The 23,815-nt window shown below is 38.0% G+C and overlaps 1 protein-coding gene across 3 annotated transcripts; it reads left to right on the top strand.

Moving 5' to 3' along the window:
• Positions 1-1,979: 1,979 nt before the first annotated feature.
• Positions 1,980-22,036, top strand: LOC139755853 (uncharacterized). 3 transcript variants are annotated; one of them, XM_071674471.1, is made up of 7 exons: positions 1,980-2,137; positions 4,244-4,569; positions 10,100-10,172; positions 10,667-10,866; positions 13,733-13,904; positions 16,221-16,358; positions 21,232-22,036. In XM_071674471.1, the coding sequence occupies exons 1-7, from the start codon at positions 2,104-2,106 to the stop codon at positions 21,300-21,302; spliced, it is 1,014 nt and encodes a 337-aa protein (XP_071530572.1). In that variant the 5' UTR covers positions 1,980-2,103; the 3' UTR covers positions 21,303-22,036. The 3 variants fall into 3 exon arrangements, with proteins under 3 accessions (XP_071530572.1, XP_071530573.1, XP_071530574.1); XM_071674472.1 differs by having other exon boundaries at positions 10,103-10,172; XM_071674473.1 differs by lacking the exon at positions 16,221-16,358.
• The last annotated feature ends 1,779 nt before the right edge of the window (positions 22,037-23,815 follow it).

The raw sequence follows: 23,815 nt of genomic DNA on the forward strand, positions 1-23,815 counted from the left end.
TGGAGTCAGTCAGGAAAACACGGCCTACTGTATCTACGTCCAAAGATATATGGTAGAACTATCACACAACATCCACCAATCTTTTCGTCAGATCAAAAACAGATCACTATACTACAGACAATGCACATTCCTCAGCATCCAACACAGTTCATTCAGAAATTCCTCAACAAGCTGTATCAGTGGGAGTATGAACTTGTCAAAGCAATTCGCACTCCAAAGGAGTCCATTGTTCTCTGCTACTGAAAGTAGCGCAGCCTTGGGTTGCAGGACCTTTCAGAAAGAAGAGCTTGCTAACACCAGGACTCTCATACAAATTGGTCCATGGGTGATTACATATATATATATATATATATATATATATATATATATATATATATATATATATATAATGCGGGAAATGGCGAATAGTTTGAATGAAAGAAAGAAAGATATATATATATATATATATATATATATATATATATATATATATATATATATATATATATATATATATATATTTTCATACTATTCGCCATTTCCCGCGATAGCGAGGTAGCGCTTAGATCAGAGGACTGGGCCTTTGAGGGAATATCCTCACTTGGCCCTCTTCTCTGTTCCTTCTTTTGGAAAATTGAAAAAAAAAAAAAAAACGAGAGGGGAGGATTTCCAGCCCCCCCGCTCCCTTCCCTTTTAGTCGCCTTCTACGACACGCAGGGAATACGTGGGAAGTATTCTTTCTCCCCTATCCCCAAGGAATATATATATATATAATATATATATATATATATATATATATATATATATATATATATATATATATATATATATATATATATATATATATATATATATGATGGAAGTACAATGGGTGAAGTGCATTTCGAAGAAATCATCCAAATTTAGGTAAGGTCTCTCGTTAGCCCTGGAACCAATGCCGTGGTTTAAGGTATAACTTGTGCTGTTTCACTGTTTGCGACTTTAGTAACTTTAACCTAAAACAGCCTCTTTATATCGACACTTTCTCTTTATTTTTCCACTGAAATCTTAAATCGCTTTCCAAGCTTCTCCGCCTTCTTGATTGTAGAGTAATGAGAGGGTAAAATGGAAGGATACCGAGTTGACCGTCAGAAATAATTGAGATACCCTTAAAATGTTGGTAGAGAAAACGTTACAATTTTAGAATGATTTTGAATGTAGTATGAATTGTCAGTTCTTATTCACACGAAAGATTGAAACTCCACACGTAATAATGACAGTAAAATATGAAGCAAGAGATTAATGCGGCAGAGTCAATGGATATATTTGACGGAAGTAACAATGCAGACAGTGGACCGCCTCATAGAAATTATAAAGGAGGTAAAGATGATAGAATCTGATAGTCCCCATTAATTCGTATTGGTGCTCAATTTTATGATTTTGGTTAATAAACATTCCATCAAAATCGGGAACTCTAGACGATTTTGCAAACGAAAACAATGATGGACACATGGGCCGCACTCCACCCAAGCATTTGGATTCAACCCCCCCAAAGATATGAAAACGCATTATTTCAATAATTAGTATTTGAAACTAGTATTTGGAGAATCTAACAAAAAATGGAACATTTGATCTGTGAAAGAAAATGTCAATTCTAATTTTCTGTGAAGTCATTGTAACCTTCTTGAATTGTTTTCTCAGGAAGAAATTCAAGATGCATCTTATGATTTTTAAACCTCCTAATTGATATTAGATATTTCTAGCTCGGGGTGAAGACTAGTTTATTAACATATCTTTTACGGGGGCTGAAGAAAGTGACACAACGCAGGTTAAAACCGAATAAGATTTTGTTTGAATATATTTAAGATTAAGAACTCAGGTTCCTCGATTTGCATTGTACGGTATGATAGCGGATGGCTTCCACTGAACGTTAGAAACAATAGTAGAAAAACACATGTTTTTATAATTTGATATTAGAATAAGTCCATCACCTAACCCACTTCCAATTTTTGAGCAGATATGAATGATAACAATGTCAACAAAAGCTGTGGTTGTGAGTGCGACCATAAAGCTAGACGCACATGTTTGGGTGTTACATTACCTCCTGTATTTCCTCGATTGAAGATGTTATGATATATTCTGGCTATGGAGGTTGATGGTTTCCCTACAAGTGATCTCAGTAAGTTTAACTAAATATTTATTTCATGAATTCATAGGAAAGCTTGATTGTTCGTGGACTAAGCCAGGCTACGATAACCAAGTAAACTTTTACCATTACTTGGTATGCTTATCCATGATGCTGTTACAGTTAGTGAAACACTTGTAGATTATATGTTAGCTTATTTGGGCTGGATACAAACAGTGAACGTATTTTGATGTTTGGTAAGATTGTATTTCAGCGGGAGTGATCACTGCAGGAAGGGTAGTTTGTTTGGGGGGTTCATAGGTCTTTTCTGTGGTCATTTATCAGTTTAGCTCCGCAACATTATTGTCTGAGGATGGTTACCAGTGATTTTCTTCTGCAGTACCAGTGCAGTGTGTAGTACAGTAGTACAGTAAAAATTATGGTGCATGATTTTAATGATTATGTTACATTAGATAAAGTTATTGTAGTATATCAGGGAAAAGGTGGAATTATTTAACGTAGGTGATATACTTGTAAAAAATGAATAGAATCTGTGAAAACCTTGTAAATGCACTAGGTCAAATTTATCTTACTTATCACATTCTTATCCAAGTATACCAATTATACCCATGCTTAAGCACATCGAAAATGTATGTCATCTAACAGGCGACACAGAGGTTAATCGTGTGGTCTGCAGCAGCAGATGAATTTAATGTTGGTGTATCTCTCTTAGTAGATGAGTTTAGGTAAAGTTTTTATAGATTCTATATTACTTTTACATTAAGTAAATCACAAAATATTCTTGATACACAAAATGCTAGTTGTCTTACTTGATACCATTTTATAGAATTTGATAGTCCAAATTATGTTTTGCATTTGTTCATTTATTTTATAAATACAGCAGCAGTACAGAACAGTTATATGTTATTGGAAGATGATAGCAGTACAGAATGAAGCTGAGAAATTATCCTTTCTTTTTACATATTTCTGGTATTCTGAGGACCCTGAGTAAATGTAACCTAACATTTTTTTAAAGTGATCACTGCAGGTAGTATTAAGTTTTGCTAACTTTCATACTTGTTGATGTGATATTTATTGACATTGATGTTGAAATCGTAGCGTCCTTATAGTACACATTTACCTTCACATAATCTGCTGTACAGGGGTCCTTAAAAGTAGAGCTTCTCAAGAGTAGCCACTATATGTCAGGGTTAGCTAGGTAAGGATAGGGTAGAATTGGTTTGAGATGATATGTCTAGCTATTTACATATTGTGTGCAAACAAAAGCCAGGAATTTCCATAATTTACTGAAAAGTATGAGTTTTTTTCATAAGACATCTAATATTTATGACTGTTCTCTTTCATAAGACAGCTATTATTTATGATACCTGGGTTTACAAAAGTACAAGCTTTATATTCTTCAAGCAGTAATTTGTTTTTTCAAGATAATAACTTATACTTGTGTGGTGTTTAAAGGAAATTTCACTAGGAGTCAGTGGATTTCATATGATAATTTAAGTATTACTCTAGGATTTTCTTGTTAGAAAATTATGCAGTCAGCATCCTGATTTGCCATTTATAATCTTGTTACGTGCATTATATACTGTTACTCCATGGGCGTGTAGGATATTTTATTTTGCATCTACTTCAGGTAATACTAACAGCAGATTTTTGTTATTTTTTTTCTTCATAAACATTAAAAAAAAAAGAAAGACATAACGTGCCCCAACTGATTCATTAGGAGTTAGGTACCCACTAGAAGCATTGCACCTTGGTTTTATGTTCTGTTGTGTTTTCCTTTCATAAACATAACCTGCTGATCATCTACTATACCAGAAAATCTTGGCATCCCTTTGGTTCGAGCTTCTCTTGTAGCAGGTTGTGAATTACCACCAGCTGTGAGGGTCATTCTCAAGCTGATGACCTGTCATGTAAAGTATGTTTACCATGGCAGCTGCTCTTCAAAAAGATTTTCTTACCCTTGGGAGGTGCCAGCAGAAATGAGTGCTAAACTCTTATTTCTGCTGGCACACTTTTTAAACAATGGCTACTTCCGCAGTTTGCTCAGTTTGTTCGTAATGCTGCCCCTCTAAGGCAGGAGAGGCAGTTAGATATCTTAGGAAAAGAGGTACATCATTCTTTTTTCTCTTTCACTTTAAGGTGAAAGAGAGCTTGAGCGAGGAACTTTTGATGAACCTGATGGAGGTGATGATCCTGGAGAAGAAGAGGATGGGGAGAGTGATGAAGATGAAATGAATGAAGATGATGCATTAGATGAGTCTGATGAATCTGATGAGGAATTAGACACTGGAAATGAAGAAGGGAATTTGGATGAAGATACTGAAGAAAAAGTGTCAAATGAAGAAAAGAATGTGAATGAAGATGCTAAAGAAGAAGAATCAGGTGATGATAAGTCGGAAGAGGCTAGAGGTAAAGATGTTAAAGTTAGCACAAGTGGAGTCATGTCTGTACAGCCATCAGAACAGGTGAGTCTCCTTGTATAAACTTTAAAATATATTACTCATATTCCTGATAGTTACTGTTTCTATAAATGGAATTACCAGGTACAGCACTTGCGTACTCTTGTTGTCTGCTGTTAGTTGGACTGTATTGAAAACATTTGTGTTTGATTGCAAGGTATACCAGAACTCGTAATATCTGTGTAAAAAACAGTGACTGAAAGATTAAGATGAATTATACAATGATGAAATGATATTTTGAAAATCTGGCAGAGCTCTAAAACTCACATATCAAAACATAAACGTTGCACTTAGATTTCAAGTGCCTCTTCCTTGTTTCAGGTGAAATATCTTATTGTTTCTGCATTCTTTCCTCTAAAAGTGCTTGTTGATGGATGGAGTGGCTGTATCTACCATATTTAACTGCATGTCTGATTCAGTTGTATATTTTCAATCTTGGTTCATATCTTTTGAGTGCCATTGGTTGTTCCTGCTCCAAAGTCCTGTAGTAAAAGTAAAATGAGCTTTTAATGAATTGATAATTCCCTCACAAACATTACAATGATGTCCATAAACTTACTATATTTTTGTGTACTTGTTCATACATTTCCCTCAGCAAAACTAGTAGATATTCTGACAGTATTAGTCAGTGCTTTCACTTTCATATTGTTTTCTTTCATAGCTTCCAAATGTTAGGCCATATTATATGTAAGTAGTTTTTATATGCTTTAGTCCTTTCCTCACTCCACAAAATCAAATCTGCACTATATGAACTTGGTGCATACACTTCTGAAATTTACTACTGTATCACCAAAGCAATGAATTAAATTTGTTTGCTCCTATTTTAATGAGTAGATTACCACAAACATGAGTTGAAAAATTCAAGTTGAAGAATATGGCATGGGAAGAGATTTTATACTATATAATAGATACAAAAAATAATTAGAAGTACCACCCATACTGAAACAATTAAGTGATATAGTTCATTTCATATTAGATATAACCCATAGATAGATGAGGAAGAGATTGTATACAGTATGATAAATACAAAAGATAATCAGAAGTATCACTCTTATTGAAATAACTAAGTAACATTGTTCATTCATTTCAAACTTCATTAAAGACATAGGTAAAGTTGCTTTTTGGTTGAGTGCATATACATTGGTACATTTGTAAACAAGCTTCAGATACTGTACAGAACTGTATGTACTTGTTGATCACATGAAAAGTTTACTGAATTTCTAATCGTTTCTTGGAAAAGATTCAAGAGATCTACACACACACTGAAATTTACCATTTAGGTGAACTAATGGGGGCTCCACTGGCCAGTCAAATTCATGCTTTTGAGCAAAAACCTGTGTGCACTCAATTTTCTGATAAACAAACTGCATAGTAATGATGCTCCAACTTAGCATTTCCATAACGTGGAATTGCATCTTCCCATTTCCCTGACTCAGGGGGTCTTCATAATGTTTGGGTTATGAAGTTTCAACTTTCAGAGGGCCTGGTTTTGGGAGGTATAGAGTCACTGTACCCTACATAGATCAGTTTAAAGATCATTCATATTTAGAATGTACTTACTCTACTTATGCAAGCACCAGTAATATAAAATGCACAGAAGACTTTATGTATGATACATTACTGTGCAAAGTTTTGTTAGTTATATGAATTATAATATTGTTTTCATTTGAATTATATATTTTATATACAAGGTTGACTGTGATAGAAAATCTTTTTGGGAGTGCTCATCCTCCTCGAAGGCTCAGATTGGGGTGTCTAAATGTGTGTGGATGTAATCAAGATGAGAAAAAAGGAGAGATAGGTAGTATGTTTGAGGAAAGGAACCTGGATGTTTTGGTTCTGAGTGAAACGAAGCTCAAGGGTAAAGGGGAAGAGTGGTTTGGAAATGTCTTGGGAGTAAAGTCAGGGGTTAGTGAGAGGACAAGAGCAAGGGAAGGAGTAGCACTACTCCTAAAACAGGAGTGGTGGGAGTATGTGATAGAGTGTAAGAAAGTAAACTCTAGATTGATATGGGTAAAACTGAAAGTGGATGGAGAGAGATGGGTGATTATTGGTGCATATGCACCTGGGCATGAGAAGAAAGATCATGAGAGGCAAGTGTTTTGGGAGCAGCTGAGTGAGTGTGTTAGCAGTTTTGATGCACGTGACTGGATTATAGTGATGGATGATTTGAATGCAAAGGTGAGTAATGTGGCAGTTGAGGGAATAATTGGTGTACATGGGGTGTTCAGTGTTGTAAATGGAAATGGTGAAGAGCTTGTAGTTTATGTGCTGAAAAAGGACTGGTGATTGGGAATACCTTGTTTAAAAAGAGAGATATAAATAAGTATACGTATCAGAGTAGGAGAGATGGCCAGAGAGGGTTATTGGATTACGTGTTAATTGATAGGTGCGCGAAAGAGAGACTTTTGGATGTTAATGTGCTGAGAGGTTCAACTGTAGGGATGTCTAATCATTATCTTGTGGAGGCAAAGGTGAAGATTTGTAGAGGTTTTCAGAAAAGAAGAGAGAATGTTGGGGTGAAAAGAGTGGTGAGAGTAAGTGAGCTTGGGAAGGAGACTTATGCGAGGAAGTACCAGGAGAGACTGAGTACAGAATGGAAAGAGGTGAGAACAGAAGATGTAAGGGGAGTGGGGCTGGAATGGGATGTATTTAGGGAAGCAATGATGGCTTGTGCAAAAGATGCTTGTGGCATGAGAAGCGTGGGAGGCGGGCAAATTAGGAAGGGCAGTGAGTGGTGGGATGAAGAAGTAAGATTATTAGTGAAAGAGAAGAGAGAGGCATTTGGATAATTTTTGCAGGGAAATAATGCAAATGAGTGGGAGATGTATAAAAGAAAGAGGCAGGAAGTCAAGAGAAAGGTGCAAGAGGTGAAAAAGAGGGCAAATGAGAGTTGGGGTGAGAGAGTATCATTAAATTTTAGGGAGAATAAAAAGTTGTTTTAGAAGGAGGTAAATAAAGTGAGTAAGACAAGGGAGCAATGGGAACTTCATTGAAGGGGGCTAATGGAAAGGTGATAACAAGTAGTAGCGATGTGAGGAGATGGAGTGAGTATTTTGAAGGTTTGTTGAATGTGTTTGATTATAGAGTGGTAGATATAGGGTGTTTTGGTCGAGGTGGTGTGCAAAGTGAGAGGGTTAGGGAAAATGATTTGGTAAACAGAAAAGAGGTAGTAAAAGCTTTGCAGAAGATGAAAGCCGGCAAGGCAGCGGGTTTGGATGGTATTGCAGTGGAATTTATTAAAAAAGGGGGTGACTTTATTGTTGACTGGTTGGTAAGGTTATTTAATGTATGTATGACTCATGGTGAGGTGCCTGAGGATTGGCGGAATGTTTGCATAGTGCCATTGTACAAGGGCAAAGGGGATAAAAGTGAGTGCTCAAATTACAGAGGTATAAGTTTGTTGAGTATTCCTGGGAAATTATGTGGGAGGGTATTGATTGAAAGGGTGACGGCATGTACAGAGCATCAGATTGGTGAAGAGCAGTGTGGTTTCAGAAGTGGTAGAGGATGTGTGGATCAGGTGTTTTCTTTGAAGAATGTATGTGAGCAATACTTAGAAAAGCAAATGGATTTGTATGTAGCATTTATGGATCTGGAGAAGGCATATGACAGAGTTGATAGAGATGCTCTGTGGAAGGTATTAAGAATATATGGTGTGGGAGGCAAGTTGTTAGAAGCAGTGAAAAGCTTTTATCGAGGATGTAAGGCATGTGTACGTGTAGGAAGAGAGGAAAGTGATTGGTTCTCAGTGAATGTAGGGTTGTGGCAGGGGTGTGTAATGTCTCCATTGTTGTTTAATTTGTTTATGGATGGGGTTGTTAGGGAGGTGAATGCAATAGTTTTGGAAAGAGGGGCAAGTATGCAGTCTGTTGTGGATGAAAAAGCTTGGGAAGTGAGTCAGTTGTTGTTCGCTGATGATACAGCGCTGGTGGCTGATTCGTGTGAGAAACTGCAGAAGCTGGTGACTGAGTTTGGTAAGTGTGTGAAAGAAGAAAGCTGAGAGTAAATGTGAATAAGAGCAAGGTTATTAGGTACAGTAGGGTTGAGGGACAAGTCAATTGGGAGGTAAGTTTGAATGGAGAAAAACTGGAGGAAGTGAAGTGTTTTAGATATCTTGGAGTGGATTTGGCAGCGGATGGAACCATGGAAGCGGAAGTGAATCATAGGGTGGGGGGGGCAAAAGTTCTGGGAGCGTTGAAGAATATGTGGAAGTCGAGAACATTATCTCGGAAAGCAAAAATGGGTATGTTTGAAGGAATAGTGGTTCCAACAATGTTATATGGTTGCGAGGCGTGGGTTATGGATAGAGTTGTGCGGAGGAGGGTGGATGTGCTGGAAATGAGATGTTTGAGGACAATATGTGGTGTGAGATGGTTTGATCGAGTAAGTAATGTAAGGGTAAGAGAGATGTGGGGTAATAAAAAGAGTGTGGTTGAGAGAGCTGAGGGTGTTTTGAAATGGTTTGGTCACATGGAGAGAATGAGTGAGGAAAGATTGACCAAGAGGATATATGTGTCAGAGGTGGAGGGAACGAGGAGAAGTGGGAGACCAAATTGGAGGTGGAAAGATGGAGTGAAAAAGATTTTGAGTGATCGGGGCCTGAACATGCAGGAGGGTGAAAGGAGGGCAAGGAATAGAGTGAATTGGAACAATGTGGTATACCGGGGTTGATGTGCTGTCAATGGACTGAACCAGGGCATGTGAAGCGTCTGGGGTAAACCATGGAAAGTTCTGTGGGGCCTGTATGTGGAAAGGGAGCTGTGGTTTTGGTGCATTATTACATGACAGCTAGAGATTGAATGTGAACGAATGTGGCCTTTTTTGTCTTTTCCTAGCGCTACCTTGCGCACATGAGGAGGTTGTTATTTCATGTGTGGCGGGGTGGCGATGCGAATGAATAAAGGCAGACAGTATGAATTATGTACATGTGTATATATGTATATGTGTGTGTATACATATGTATATGTTGAGATGTATAGGTATGTATATTTGCGTGTGTGGATGTATAGGTATATACATGTGTATGTGAGTGGGTTGGGCCATTCTTTCGTCTGTTTCCTTGCGCTACCTCGCTAACGCGGGAGACAGCGACAAAGCAAGATAAATAAATGCCTCGCAAACGTGGGAGACAGCGACAAAGCAAAATAGATAAATAAATAAGTAGATAGTATTACTGTACCCTACATTGATTTGTTCAGAGATTATTCATATTTAGGATGTACTTACACTACTTATGTAAATACCAGTAATGTAAGATGCACAGAAAACTTTGTGTAACATTACTGTGCAAAGTTTTTGATAGTTATGTGAATTATAGTATTGTTTTCCTTTGAATTCGATAATTTATTGGTGAGATTAACTGGGATGGAAGATCTTTTTACTATGAGAGCAATTAGGATGAAAGACAATATAATATCCTTGTTTTCTTATTTTTTCAAATTTCAGTAAATTACAAAATGGCAGTGATATAAGAAAAGCTATAACCTGCTTGATTCTTTAGGTATATTTCATTTACTTTGCTTCTGTTTTTCAGAAGAAGAAGCAAAACAGGCACATTGTTTTTGATGAAAAGGATTCTAATGATTTACCTCTTCCTGAATTTCTGGGTAAGTACAGCAGTTCATATGAGTGTGATTGGTAAATCATGAATGAAATACTTCATAGATCATGTGTAGATAGATTGTGTAAGTATTTTGAAATCATTTGTGTGAAAACCTATTTTTCATTCCTGAGTTTTCTTGTTTATCTCTCCAGTTTGTCTCCTGTAAACAATATGGAAAATACTCAAGTCTGAGAGGTCTTTTCAAGTACCCATTGGATGAAAAAGATTAATTTTCTGTCATCTTTTGCATTCCACAGCATCATGTAGAAACAATAGGATTGGGTTAATTACAAAACTTGACACCATATCAATGATACATTTTCAGGAAACTAGTCTTCATATTTTCAGGAAAATAGTCCTCATATAGGCTAATCCATATCTGAAGTAGCCATGTTTTGTTTCATTCACTTGAAATTCTGATCTTTTTCTGTGATTACCTATCAGAGTCACAGTACAGTATATAGCCTCCAAATCTAACATTTACATGTTATTTTGTAGAAAGTAGCAAATTGGAAGATGGAGAGCCCGAAGATTCTGATTCTGATGCAGCACCTGAAGAAGTCACTCTTGCTGTGGGAAAGAAGCTAGCAGATAGGGAAGATGTGAACAGAAAGAAAGAATTGCAGAAGAAAAAACATCTGGTCAAGGAAGATAGAAAGAGGAAACATGTTAGAAATAAGCTCCAACAAGAACAGAAGGTATGTAAGAGAGACTGATGATTTTCTGTAGATATGAACAGAAGGTGTGTTGTAAAAAGGGAGATTGATGATTTACTGTAGATATTGGAAAAGAGGTGGTATTTGTCTCTGCCTGCGTATAGTTGCACCGCAAGTGAAAAATATCACTTTCGAGAAGTTTGTTTCATCGTCAGTGGATGAAAAGGAGTACATTTTCATTGAGGAATTCCTTGCTCTGAAGGAGTCCAGTTCTCTTCTGATTAAGGCTGCAAGAGTGCCGTAAAGGGAGTCCTAGAGATTTATGATAAATGGTTTAGTTGATTAAAAAGATCTTGGACAAGTGAAAAACTAGTGGGCAAAGTGATGTGTATTAAAGTATGGCATTTATTGAATGTATCATGGAGTTAATGGTTATCATTAAAATATGAGGAATACCAGATGTATTAGAAAAGAACAATGACCAGGGAGGCATATTACCAATACTACCTGCCTGGATATCAGGAGGGTTAGTGATATCTGCTTTAGTGGTTGTCAAGTTGCACTCCTCTGAGCCAGGTAGCTGTATTTTCTCTCTGCCTCACTAGCATGTGGACTACTTGTATTCTGTCCACAAAGATACAATCTCTCCTTGTCAAATGTAACACTTGACAGCACTTAATTCGCACGGCTCATTCTTCATAACACTAGATTATCCTTTGGTGAGCACTTTGTGCTAGCCCTATCTTTTGGCAAAATGGTAGGAGTGGTAGATAGAAGTTATGAAAATTTAGGAAAGAGCGTAAAGTATAAACTTTAGGTAGACGTAGTAGGTAGGAGCATTAGATAGAAGTGGTTATTAGGAACATAAGGGAGGAGCCTCAGCAAATATTGCACCAGACTTGCCATTTTCCAGTAACCTGTTAAGGTTGAGGCACTAAAGGCTAAGAAGCAGCTCTGAAGTTCTTTATTTATGGAGGCTTTTTGCTGTAGCTACTCCTTTGAGGGAGTTCCAGTTGGAATGGGCTTAGAGATAGATAGATGAATAGATAGAACAAATGTTTTGAATACTGAAAAGCCACCTTCTGCAGTATATAACAGATATGTAGTTATTATTCTTTCTCCTATAACCCCAGGGATAACTTAATTTCAAGGATATTTAATGGTAAATGAATAATAGAATTTGAAATGACACTAAAATTGCTGGTGCAGTTCATCCTTCGATAAAAGATAAGAAAATCAGACAAAAAGTTAAATTGCCCCTTAACTCTGATTATGAGAAAACTGGGCTACAGCTGTAGATGCAGAAAACATGAGAAAAGAATTAAAAGCATATTTCATTCTCATTTGTTGGTGAAGATGGATGCAGAAGGATTGAAAAAGAAAAATTAATTCTTTTTATGTTCGTTTTGTTAGTGTAGAGTGTTTGAGTTTATGAAACTACGGTTGGCATGTACTTTAAAAATTGGTGGGAAAAGTATCGTAAAAAATATCATAATCATATAAGATTAAAGATATCCATGCACAAGTATGAAAAGTGGAAAGATTAATCCTTTATATACCTTTGTTTTGCCTAAGTTTCTGAATGGTGCATAAATCAAAATAGTGATGCAGAAATCTTATTCAAATATGTCATAGTTGACTAAAATCTTGGCATTTTAAGCAAATACCATGTAATTTGGTCTTAGATAGAAGATCACATAGAAGACCAAGAAGGCAGTGGAAAGATATCATTGCCATTGTAAGTGGAGAAAGACTTGATATAGAACAAACAGATATCATTTTCAAAGATTATATCACTTGAAAGAGATACATAAAGTATATTGCAGCTGAGTTGCTACAATAGTCTACATGGGTAAGAGGAGTAAGTAGTAGTAAGACTGGCTTATTGAGAAGTAACCAATAAATGAATTCTGATGGTAAAAAAGCAAAAACAATATAGTCATAGATATTTGAAGAACCATTAGATGTTTCCATGATTTTCTTTTTTCCCATCTTGGCAAGATAATTCTTTTCAGTCCAGTGAGGAACTGATCACATCACTCAGTCATGTGAGGCATGCTGTCTTTATTTGCTGTAATGGAGTAATGTTAGTCCTTAATACAAATGTAGGCAGATAATTTTGGATTTTGATATCCACAACCAAGCCCTAATACTGTTTCATGGTCTTGAAAGGCTACGTCATATATGTTATACATGACAGCTAGATAATGGATGTGTGCAAATGAATCCACTGTTTCTTATGTTCCTAACACTACTTTGCTAAAGTGGAGAACTTCAGACAAGTATGAAAAAAATTAATGACTTAAATATTTTGAATATATTGCAACCATAACAGTGAATCATTAATCTCAATTTTAAAGTTCTGAAGTTAAAGTAATTCATATGTTGCTAGGGAACTATCTTTTTGTGGCAGCATGAGTGTATGACCCTTCAAATTTATGCTTAATTAATGTCAGGATCAATCAGTGTTAGTTACTTGGTGTTATCTCCTGTGCACTAGTTGCCTGCTTACCAAGTGATCAGTCTGCAATTCTTTCCATGCTTACTGGCATGAAAAGAGGTTTCATGTGTGAGAATTTTCTTTACCTTGGGATTTAGGGATATGCAGCCATCCAGTCTCTTTGAATCTAGCCCATTGAGATTAGGATGTTAGGGTTGCAATCACTCTTGGTCGGGATAGTATCTATTCTTGACGTCGTGCCTTACTTAGGAACTATTGCATATCAAGCATTAGTAGAGACAGTTTTAGTAGCCAGTTGGTGGCATCATATTAAAGGTGTAATTTTAGCTTTAAGATTTATAAGTAAATGGATTTAGTGTTCATTCAAGACCAGCTGTGCCCAAATGAATTTGAACCAAGGCTTTATTTGTAACTCAGAATTTCATTGGCTCAAAACCTTTTTTTCAGCGAGAGCGATTAGAAAACCTTAACAGTAAGCGGTTACCAAAGAACTTTCTTGAAGCTGTAGTTGCTGAGCAGAAGAAACAACCTGGAAAGAAAGCAATTAAGAAATTAAGAAAAAAAAAGAAAGTCAAAAAGTTTACAGACAAATGTAATACTGCAGATGTAAATGTTGAAGGTAAGTGAAGGAAATATGCAGATGCTGTTGGGATGTGGTGACATTACCAAGTCAGATGGCTACAGGTGTTGACACTGTATCATAGTTGCACAAAAGTAATGCCAACCATTGAATGTCATGCTTCAAGTAGGATACTTGAAGAATTGTCCAATTATTCCAAAGGTGAATATGTACAACCACTTGTGCCATAATTAATTTGTTATTGGTTCATAAATGATTTGGTTTGTGTGTCTTAGTTCGAAACATAAAGTGAACAGAAGTCTGCATTATTTATGGTAGATGAGACCTCTAAGAGTGGGTGAAATCTTGATCGAGGTGGAAGAATGGAGTGAAAAAGATTTTGAGCTATCGGGGCCTGAACATACAGGAGGGTGAGAGATGTGCAAGGAATAGAGTGGTGTGCAAAGTGAGAGGGTCAGGGAGAATGGTGTGGTAAACAGAGAAGAGCTTTGCGGAAGATGAAAGCCGGCAAGGCAGCGGGTTTGGATGGTATTTCAGTGGAATTAATTAAAAATGGGGGTGACCGTATTGTTGATTGGTTGGTAAGGATATTCAATGTACTTATGGATCATGTAGTGCCTGAGAATTGGCAGAATGCATGCATAGTGTCATTGTACAAAGGCAAAGGGGAGTGTTCAAACAACAGAGACATATGTTTGTTGAGTATTCTGGGGAAATTATATGGGAGGGTATTGATTGAGAGGGTAAAGGCATGTACAGAGCATCAGATTGGGGAAGAGCAGTGTTGTTTCAAAAGTGGTAGAGGATGTGTGGATCAGGTGTTTGCTTTGAAGAATGTATGTGAGAAATAGTTAGAAAAACATGGATTTGTGTGTGACATGTATGGATCTGGAGAAGGCATATAATAGGGTTGATAGAGATGCTTTGTGGAAGGTTTTAAGAGTATATGGTGTAGGAGATAAGTTGCTAGAAGCAGTGAAAAGTTTTTATCGAGGATGTAAGGCATGTGTACGAGTAGGAAGAGAAGAAAGTGATTGGTTCCCAGTGAATATTGGTTTGTGGCAGGGATGCATGATGTCTCCATGGTTATTTGATTTGTTTATGGATGGGGTGGTTAGAGAGGTGAATGCAAGAGTTTTGGAGAGAGGGGCAAGTATGCAGTCTGTTGGGGATGAGAGGGCTTGGGAAATGAGTCAGTTGTTGTTCACTGATGATACAGCTCTGATGACTGATTCGGATGAGAAATAGCAGAAGTTGGTGACTGAGCTTGATAGTGTGTGAAAGAAGAAAGTTGAAGAGTAAATGTGAATGGGAGCAAGGTTGTTGGGTTCAGTAGGGTTGAGGGACAAGTTGATTGAGAGGTAAGTTTGAATGGAGAAATATTGGAGGAAGTGAAGTGTTTTAGATATTTGGGAGTGGACTTAACAGCAGATGGAACTATGGAAGCGGAAGTGAGCCACAGGGTGTGTGTATGAGTGGATGGGCCATTCTGCATGTGTTTCCTGGCGCTACCTCGCTGACGTGGGAAGCGGCAATCAAGTATAATGAATGAAGATAGATAAAGTGAGGGTTCTGCAAAAATAAATGTTTGAATAAGGTAGAGAGCCAACCAAGGAAGGCTTTTAGGATCATTCTTAATGTTTTTGTAATTGCTCATGATAAGATGGAGAGAAAAAGTTTAGAAATAGATTACTTATTGCATGAATGCTATTATCAAAAGGATTGAAGTATGTTGTTTAAAGAAGATTGTCACATTAGAGAAAATTTTGAATTTTTTGGAAAAAGAGACTTAGTGCTTATTGATATTTAGTTGATAAGATATCTGTATTCATGAGGCATTTCTCATTTAGAATGAGGATGAGGGTCTCTAAAGAATTTTCATGTATTTTCACTCATGGTCCGTACAGAATCATGGGCAGTACCAGAATTCATCTGCTTGAGGTTTCACTGTGCTGTTTGGAGGAATTTTATCAAAGGACTTACTCCAAGAGTCCACATTTCTCTGCTTCTAAAAGTAACACAGCCTTGGACTTGGGGAGTGCTCTGGGAAAATGCCCTTTAGTAACACCAGGATTCTTACATAGAAAGAAGACCAGTGGTGATTATAGATAGCTGAATAATCATATTTTGGAAAGCTTATATTTTTCCTTTTGTCAGGCACACATCTCTTCCTATTTTAGTTTAACTGTAGACCTTTCGGGATTCAGTACTTGAGTAATACATGAGTATTTTTGTGTCTTTTTCATTGCTTGCTGAGATATGGTTTTTCTTAACCTGTATTTTGTATGATTAAGAAATCCTATATTATGCCAACCAACTTTCCTTATTTTGTTAGCTGTTTCTTTTCACTTTCAGAGGGGCTTACCACCTCACAGTGTGGAGTACATGTGCAGACTCTGAAACAAGAAACTGAGAAAAACATCTTCATAGCCAAGCAGGCAGAAGCATTTATTAAGGAAGTCCAATATGGCAAGAGAGTTATGAGAATAGAAAGTATGTATCATGATTACATCACTTTGGAGATTTTTTTTTTTTTTTTTCTGTCTCCCGCGTTTGCGAGGTAGCGCAAGGAAACAGACGAAAGAAATGGCCCAACCTACCCCAATACACATGTATATACATACGTCCACACACGCAAATATACACACCTACACAGCTTTCCATGGTTTACCCCAGACGCTTCACATGCCCTGATTCAATCCACTGACAGCACGTCAACCCCGGTATACCACATCGCTCCAATTCACTCTATTCCTTGCCCTCCTTTCACCCTCCTGCATGTTCAGGCCCCGATCACACAAAATCTTTTTCACTCCTTCTTTCCACCTCCAATTTGGTCTCCCTCTTCTCCTCGTTCCCTCCACCTCCGACACATATATCCTCTTGGTCAATCTTTTCTCACTCATTCTCTCCATGTGCCCAAACCATTTCAAAACACCCTCTTCTGCTCTCTCAACCACGCTCCTTTTATTTCCACACATCTCTCTTACCCTTACGTTACTTACTCGATCAAACCACCTCACACCACACATTGTCCTCAAACATCTCATTTCCAGCACATCCATCCTCCTGCACACAACTCTATCCATAGCCCACGCCTCGCAACCATACAACATTGTTGGAACCACTATTCCTTCAAACATACCCATTTTTGCTTTCCGTGATAATGTTCTCGACTTCCACACATTCTTCAAGGCTCCCAGAATTTTCGCCCCCTCCCCCACCCTATGATCCACTTCCGCTTCCATGGCTCCATCCGCTGCCAGATCCACTCCCAGATATCTAAAACACTTCACTTCCTCCAGTTTTTCTCCATTCAAACTCACCTCCCAATTGACTTGACCCTCAACCCTACTGTACCTAATAACCTTGCTCTTATTCACATTTACTCTTAACTTTCTTCTTTCACACACTTTACCAAACTCAGTCACCAGCTTCTGCAGTTTCTCACATGAATCAGCCACCAGCGCTGTATCATCAGCGAACAACAACTGACTCACTTCCCAAGCTCTCTCATCCCCAACAGACTTCATACTTGCCCCTTTCCAAAACTCTTGCATTCACCTCCCTAGCAACCCCATCCATAAACAAATTAAACAACCATGGAGACATCACACACCCCTGCCGCAAACCTACATTCACTGAGAACCAATCACTTTCCTCTCTTCCTACACGTACACATGCCTTACATCCTCGATAAAAACTTTTCACTGCTTCTAACAACTTGCCTCCCACACCATATATTCTTAATACCTTCCACAGAGCATCCCTATCAACTCTATCATATGCCTTCTCCAGATCCATAAATGCTACATACAAATCCATTTGCTTTTCTAAGTATTTCTCACATACATTCTTCAAAGCAAACACCTGATCCACACATCCTCTACCACTTCTGAAACCACACTGCTCTTCCCCAATCTGATGCTCTGTACATGCCTTCACCCTCTCAATCAATACCCTCCCATATAATTTACCAGGAATACTCAACAAACTTATACCTCTGTAATTTGAGCACTCACTCTTATCCCCTTTGCCTTTGTACAATGGCACTATGCACGCATTCCGCCAATCCTCAGGCACCTCACCATGAGTCATACATACATAGTATCAGCATTCATTTCTCTTAATTTGTTAGATGAAATGTTGAAATGATGTCGCAGGTATTAGAGAATGTTGAGCTGATGAAGTTATGGTTGCAGCTGTAAAAGGGAAGATAAAGCAATATGTGGAAAATGTCATTTGATAGGATTCACAATAAGAGGAATTCATCATGATAGGGTATTTTTTTTGTAGATTTATATAGCATTGTTGAAATTTTTTCATACTTAATTGGTGTCTCCTGTGTTAGCAAGGTAGTGCCAGAAACAAACGAAAAGAGGCTGTATCTGCTCACAATCATTCTCTAGATGTCATGTGTAATGCACCAAAACCACAGATTCCTATCCACAACCAAGCCTCACAGACTTTTCCATGGTTTACCCCAGACACTTCACACGCCCAGGTTCAGTCCAGTTATAGCACATTGACCCCTATATACCACATTCAGATTCTTATCAAATGCATGCCTTTCATCCTCCTGCATGTTCAGGTGCCGATCAGTCAAAATCTTTTTCACTCCATCCTTCCATCACCAGTTTGGTCTTCTTGCTCTTGTTCCCTCTACTTGTAACACATATATTCTTTTCATCGACCTTTCTTCGCTCATTCATTCCGTGTGTCCAATTCATTTTAGCACACCTTCTTCTGCTCTCTCAACCACACTCTTTATTACCACACCTCTCCTACCTTTTCATTACTTACTTGGTCAAACTTCTTTTACCAGATATTGTACTCAGACATTTCATTTCCAGTACATCCACCCTCCTCCACACATTCTTATTTATAGCCCATGTCTCGCATCCTTATGATGTTGTTGGGACTGCTGTACCTTCAAACATACCCATTTTTGCTCTTCCAAATGATGATCTCTCTTTCTTCACATCCTCCAGCACCTCCAGAATCTTCACCCCCTCACCGACTCTCTTCTGCTTCCATGGTTTCATTCGCTGCCATGTCCATTCCCGAGTATTTAAAACACTTCACATCCTCCAAATTTTCTCAACTCAAACCTATCCCAACTAAACTTTCCCTCTTCCCAATAAATGAAATAACCCTGCTTTCATTCAGGTTTACTTTTTTCACACACACATCCAAAATCAATGTTCCACTAATGCAGTCTCTCAGTCAAATCTACCACTAGGGTTGTATCATCAGCACACAACAACTGAGTCATTTCCCAGGCCTTTTCATTTCTGACAGAATGCCTACTCGCCCCTCTTTCCAAGGCACTCATATTTACCTCCCACATCACCTTATCCATAAACAAATAAGAAATGATATATGTGAAAATTCTGAGTGGTAGATCTTTATTAACTGCCCTAAGAAATCATTTGATATCCTGGTTCCTTTGAGACTGTTACATGGGCCCTTTTCTTATGGTGAAAGATAATGAAATAACCATTGAAAATGACATTATGCCTATTTAACAGGGTAGATGAAGAAATGGTTTTAGATAGCTGAGCTCAGTTTCTTCCTAGCTGGTAGCCATTATTCTTTTGTCAATCCACAATTGCACATCTTTTGGTTATGTTAGACCCCTCACCTAGTACTTGAAAAATTAGATTTTTGCATATCTTGGGTTTAGATTTGTGGTAGGGGGCAGCAAGAGTAACTGAATGAACCTTGTTCACACTTATTTTGTTATAGATTTTTCTCATAAATTTCTTTAAATGACTAGAAAGTTTGAGGTATCTCCAAGAAAGCCAACCACTGTATAATTGAGCTCACAGTAGAAGGTTTTTTTACATATCCACGATGATTAACAGTGATTAACAGTGATTCTGAAGGAGAAACAGAAGGGGACCAGAAATAATTTTGCAAACTAGGAAATTTCACAGATAATTTTAGCAACTTTGAGCAATGCTGATAACATTCAGTTTAACTGACACCTTAAATGTGTATGACATAGTGATATGCAGTAAATGTTACACAAAATCAGCATGCTACAACGAGAATGCTTCTTATATGATACTGTTGGAAGGTTTAAGCATAAGCCTACCGAGCAGGATGATTAGAAATACACTAACCAGAAGTTGTATCGTTTCAGATTTCACACATATCCTACAGTCAGTTAGGTAGTGTTTGTAGAGTATTGCATACTAGGATCTGAATATGCCTGTTGAAAAGTACTTACTGCTTATCGATTTGGCCTTATAAAAAAAAAATTTTTTCTGATGATTGGAATTTGAAAATGACATATTAGGTAGGCATTTTATTGTTTTTATTGTAGAAAGAATAGAAAGAGCATAATTGAATTACTGCAGTTATTGTCTCTTGAAAAGCTTTTGTTGCTATTTATTTCTGTTGCTAGAACCCTTGTACATAAATTACTTAGTAAAGTAATGAAAGGGTAAGAGAGATGTGTGATAATAAAAAAAGTGTGGTTGAGAGAGCAGAAGAGGGTGTTTTGAAATGGTTTGGTCACATGGAGAAAATGAGTGAGGAAAGATTGACAAAGAGGATATATGTGTCAGAGGTGGAGGGAACGAGAAGTGGGAGACCAAATTGGAGGTGGAAAGATGGAGTGAAAAAGATTTTGAGCAATCGGGGCCTGAACATGTTGGGTGGTGAAAGGTGTCCAAGGAATAGAGTGAATTGGAATGGTGTGGTATACAGTGGTCGACATGCTGTCAATGGATTGAACCAGGGCATGTGAAGTGTCTAGGGTAAACCATGGAAAGTTTTGTGGGGCCTGAATGTGGAAAGGGAGCTGTGGTTTCGGTGCATTATACATGACAGCTAGAGACTGAGTGTGAACGAATGTGGCCTTTGTTGTCTTTTCCTAGCGCTACCTCACACACATGCGGGGGAAGGGGTTGTCATTTCATGTGTGGCGGGGGTGGTGACGGGAATGAATAAAGGCAGCAAGTATGAATTATGTACATGTGTGTATATATATATATATATGTCTGTGTGTGTATATATGTGTACATTAAGATGTATAGGTATGTATATGTGCGTGTGTGGACGTGTATGTATATACATGTGTATGTGAGTGGGTTGGGCCATTCTTTCATCTGTTTCCTTGTGCTACCTCGCAAACATGGGAGACAGTGACAAAGTACAATGAAAAGAAAATAATAATTTATGTAAGTATATTTGCATGTATGGGCATTTATGGATATATATGTGTACATGAGTGGATGGGCCTTTCTTCATCTGTTTCCTGGTGCTACCTTGCTGATGCAGAAAACACCGATTAAGTATAATGAAAAAATATTAATATCATTTTTGTTACCTTTTATTAATTTGAAACTTATTTCAGGTAAAGAGCTTCATCAGATGGAGGTGCGACGGCAGAAGAGTGGTAAGAATATTTTAGTCAAAAAATTATGATGGCATTGTCTTGTATGGTTGCTGATAACACTTTAAGTGGGATAGGTATTTAAAGACTGATTTAGTATTTTAGAAATTATATTTCCCACTGTCATGATCACATGATATCTGTTAAACCATGGGCACATTACCTCGAAAGTTGATTTGTATTGCTGGATGGCGTGTTAATCATCAGTAAAATTGATGAACTTTGTGCACCAATGTGCAGACAGGGCTAACGTACATCTGATGTAGGGGAGTATACAGTGTGCTACATCATGTTTGCCTCACCCGCTTTGTCCAGTAAACCACTTGCCCAAACTGTGAAAAGTCTCCTGGTATTACTTTGTATATTTTGAGTGATATTTAGTATCTCTTCCTCTTACATTAGTATTTCAAAATTAAGTTTGTACACTGCAGATAGAGTACTGTATTATCAGTACATTAATTCAAATTCATATGATAGAACTTAACAGTATATCATTATTAGTTTTACGATACTCATATTATGGTAGCAAAATGTTCTGTTGCTTGAGGTATTGGTACTCATATGGCTATTCAAGTAGTGAAAACCTCTCAGAAAAGGAAAAATACTTTAAGCCATAATGGCCATAGTTGATGCCCTTAATGACTAGATGGGAATCAGCCTTGTGCCAGATAGTGGTCAAGGACGGCACAAAAATGAGATCAGAAAAGATGTTTTAGGTCACCTCATCCTGTTTTTAAGGACAATTGATAATAAAAGTATAATAGTATTGGTAGAATGTTTCATTTTCACAGCTGCAATATCCTGGAAAGGTTATATTTATTTATTTGCTTTGTCGCTGTCTCCTGCGTTAGCGAGGCAACGCAAGGAAACAGACAAAAGAATGGCCCAACCCACTCACATACACATGTATATACATACACGTCCACACATGCACATATACATACCTATACATCTCAACGTATACATATATATACACACACAGACATATACATATATGCACATGTACATGATTCATACTGTCTGCCTTTACTCATTCCCATCTCTACCCCACCACACATGAAATAACAACCCCCTCCCCCCTCATGTGCGCAAGGTAGCGCTAGGAAAAGACAACAAAGGCCACATTCGCTCACACTCAGTCTCTAGCTGTCATGTAATAATGCACCGAAACCACAGCTCCCTTTCCACATCCAGGCCCCACAGAACTTTCCATGGTTTATCCCAGACGCTTCACATGCCCTGGTTCAATCCATTAACAGCATGTCGACCCCAGTATACCACATTCCAATTCACTCTATTCCTTGCACGCCTTTCACCCTCCTGCATGTTCAGGCCCCGATCACTCAAAATCTTTTTCACTCCATCTTTCCACCTCTAATTTGGTCTCCCACTCCTCCTCGTTCCCTCCACCTCTGACACATATATTCTCTTGGTCAATCTCTCCTCACTCATTCTCTCCATGTGACCAAACCATTTCAAAACACCCTCTTCTGCTCTCTCAACCACACTCTTTTTATTACCACACATCTCTCTTACCCTATTATTACTTACTTCATCAAACCACCTCACACCACATATTGTCCTCAAACACTTCATTTCCAGTACATCCACCCTCCTCCGCACAACTCTATCCATAGCCCACGCCTCGCAATCATATAACATTGTTGGAACCACTATTCCTTCAAACATACCCATTTTTGCTTTCCGAGATAATGTTCTCGACTTCCACACGTTCTTCAACGCTCCCAGAACTTTTGCCCCCTCCCCCACCCTATGATTCACTTCCACTTCCATGGTTCCATCCACTGCCAAATCCACTCCAAGATATCTAAAACACTTCACTTCCTCCAGTTTTTCTCCACTCAAACTTACCTCCCAGTTGACTTGTCCCTCAACCCTACTGTACATAATAACCTTGCTCTTATTCACATTTACTCTCAGCTTTCTTCTTTCACACACTTTACCAAACTCAATCACCAGCTTCTGCAGTTTCTCACATGAATCAGCCACCAGCGCTGTATCATCAGCGAACAACAACTGACTCACTTCCCAAGCTCTTTCACCCACAACAGACTGCATACTTGCCCCTCTTTCCAAAACTCTTGCATTCGCCTTCTTAACAACCCCATCCATAATCAAATTAAACAACCATGGAGACATCATACACCCCTGCCGCAAACCTACATTCACTGAGAACCAATCACTTTCCTCTCTTCCTCTCTGTACACATGCCTTACATCCTCGATAAAAACTTTTCACTGCTTCTAACAACTTGCCTCCCACACCATATATTCTTAATACCTTCCACAGAGCATCTCTATCAACTCTATCATATGCCTTCTCCAGATCCATAAATGCTACATACAAATCCATTTGCTTTTCTAAGTATTTCACACATACATTTTTCAAAGCCTTGAAAAATGTGTGGAAGTCGAGAACATTATCTCGGAAAGCAAAAATGGGTATGTTTGAAGGAATAGTGGTTCCAACAATGTTGTATGGTTGCGAGGCGTGGGCTATGGATAGAGTTGTGCGCAGGAGGATG

This window comes from Panulirus ornatus, chromosome 20 (assembly GCF_036320965.1).
Source record: "Panulirus ornatus isolate Po-2019 chromosome 20, ASM3632096v1, whole genome shotgun sequence".
In the NCBI taxonomy this organism is placed as follows: Eukaryota; Metazoa; Arthropoda; class Malacostraca; order Decapoda; family Palinuridae; genus Panulirus; species Panulirus ornatus.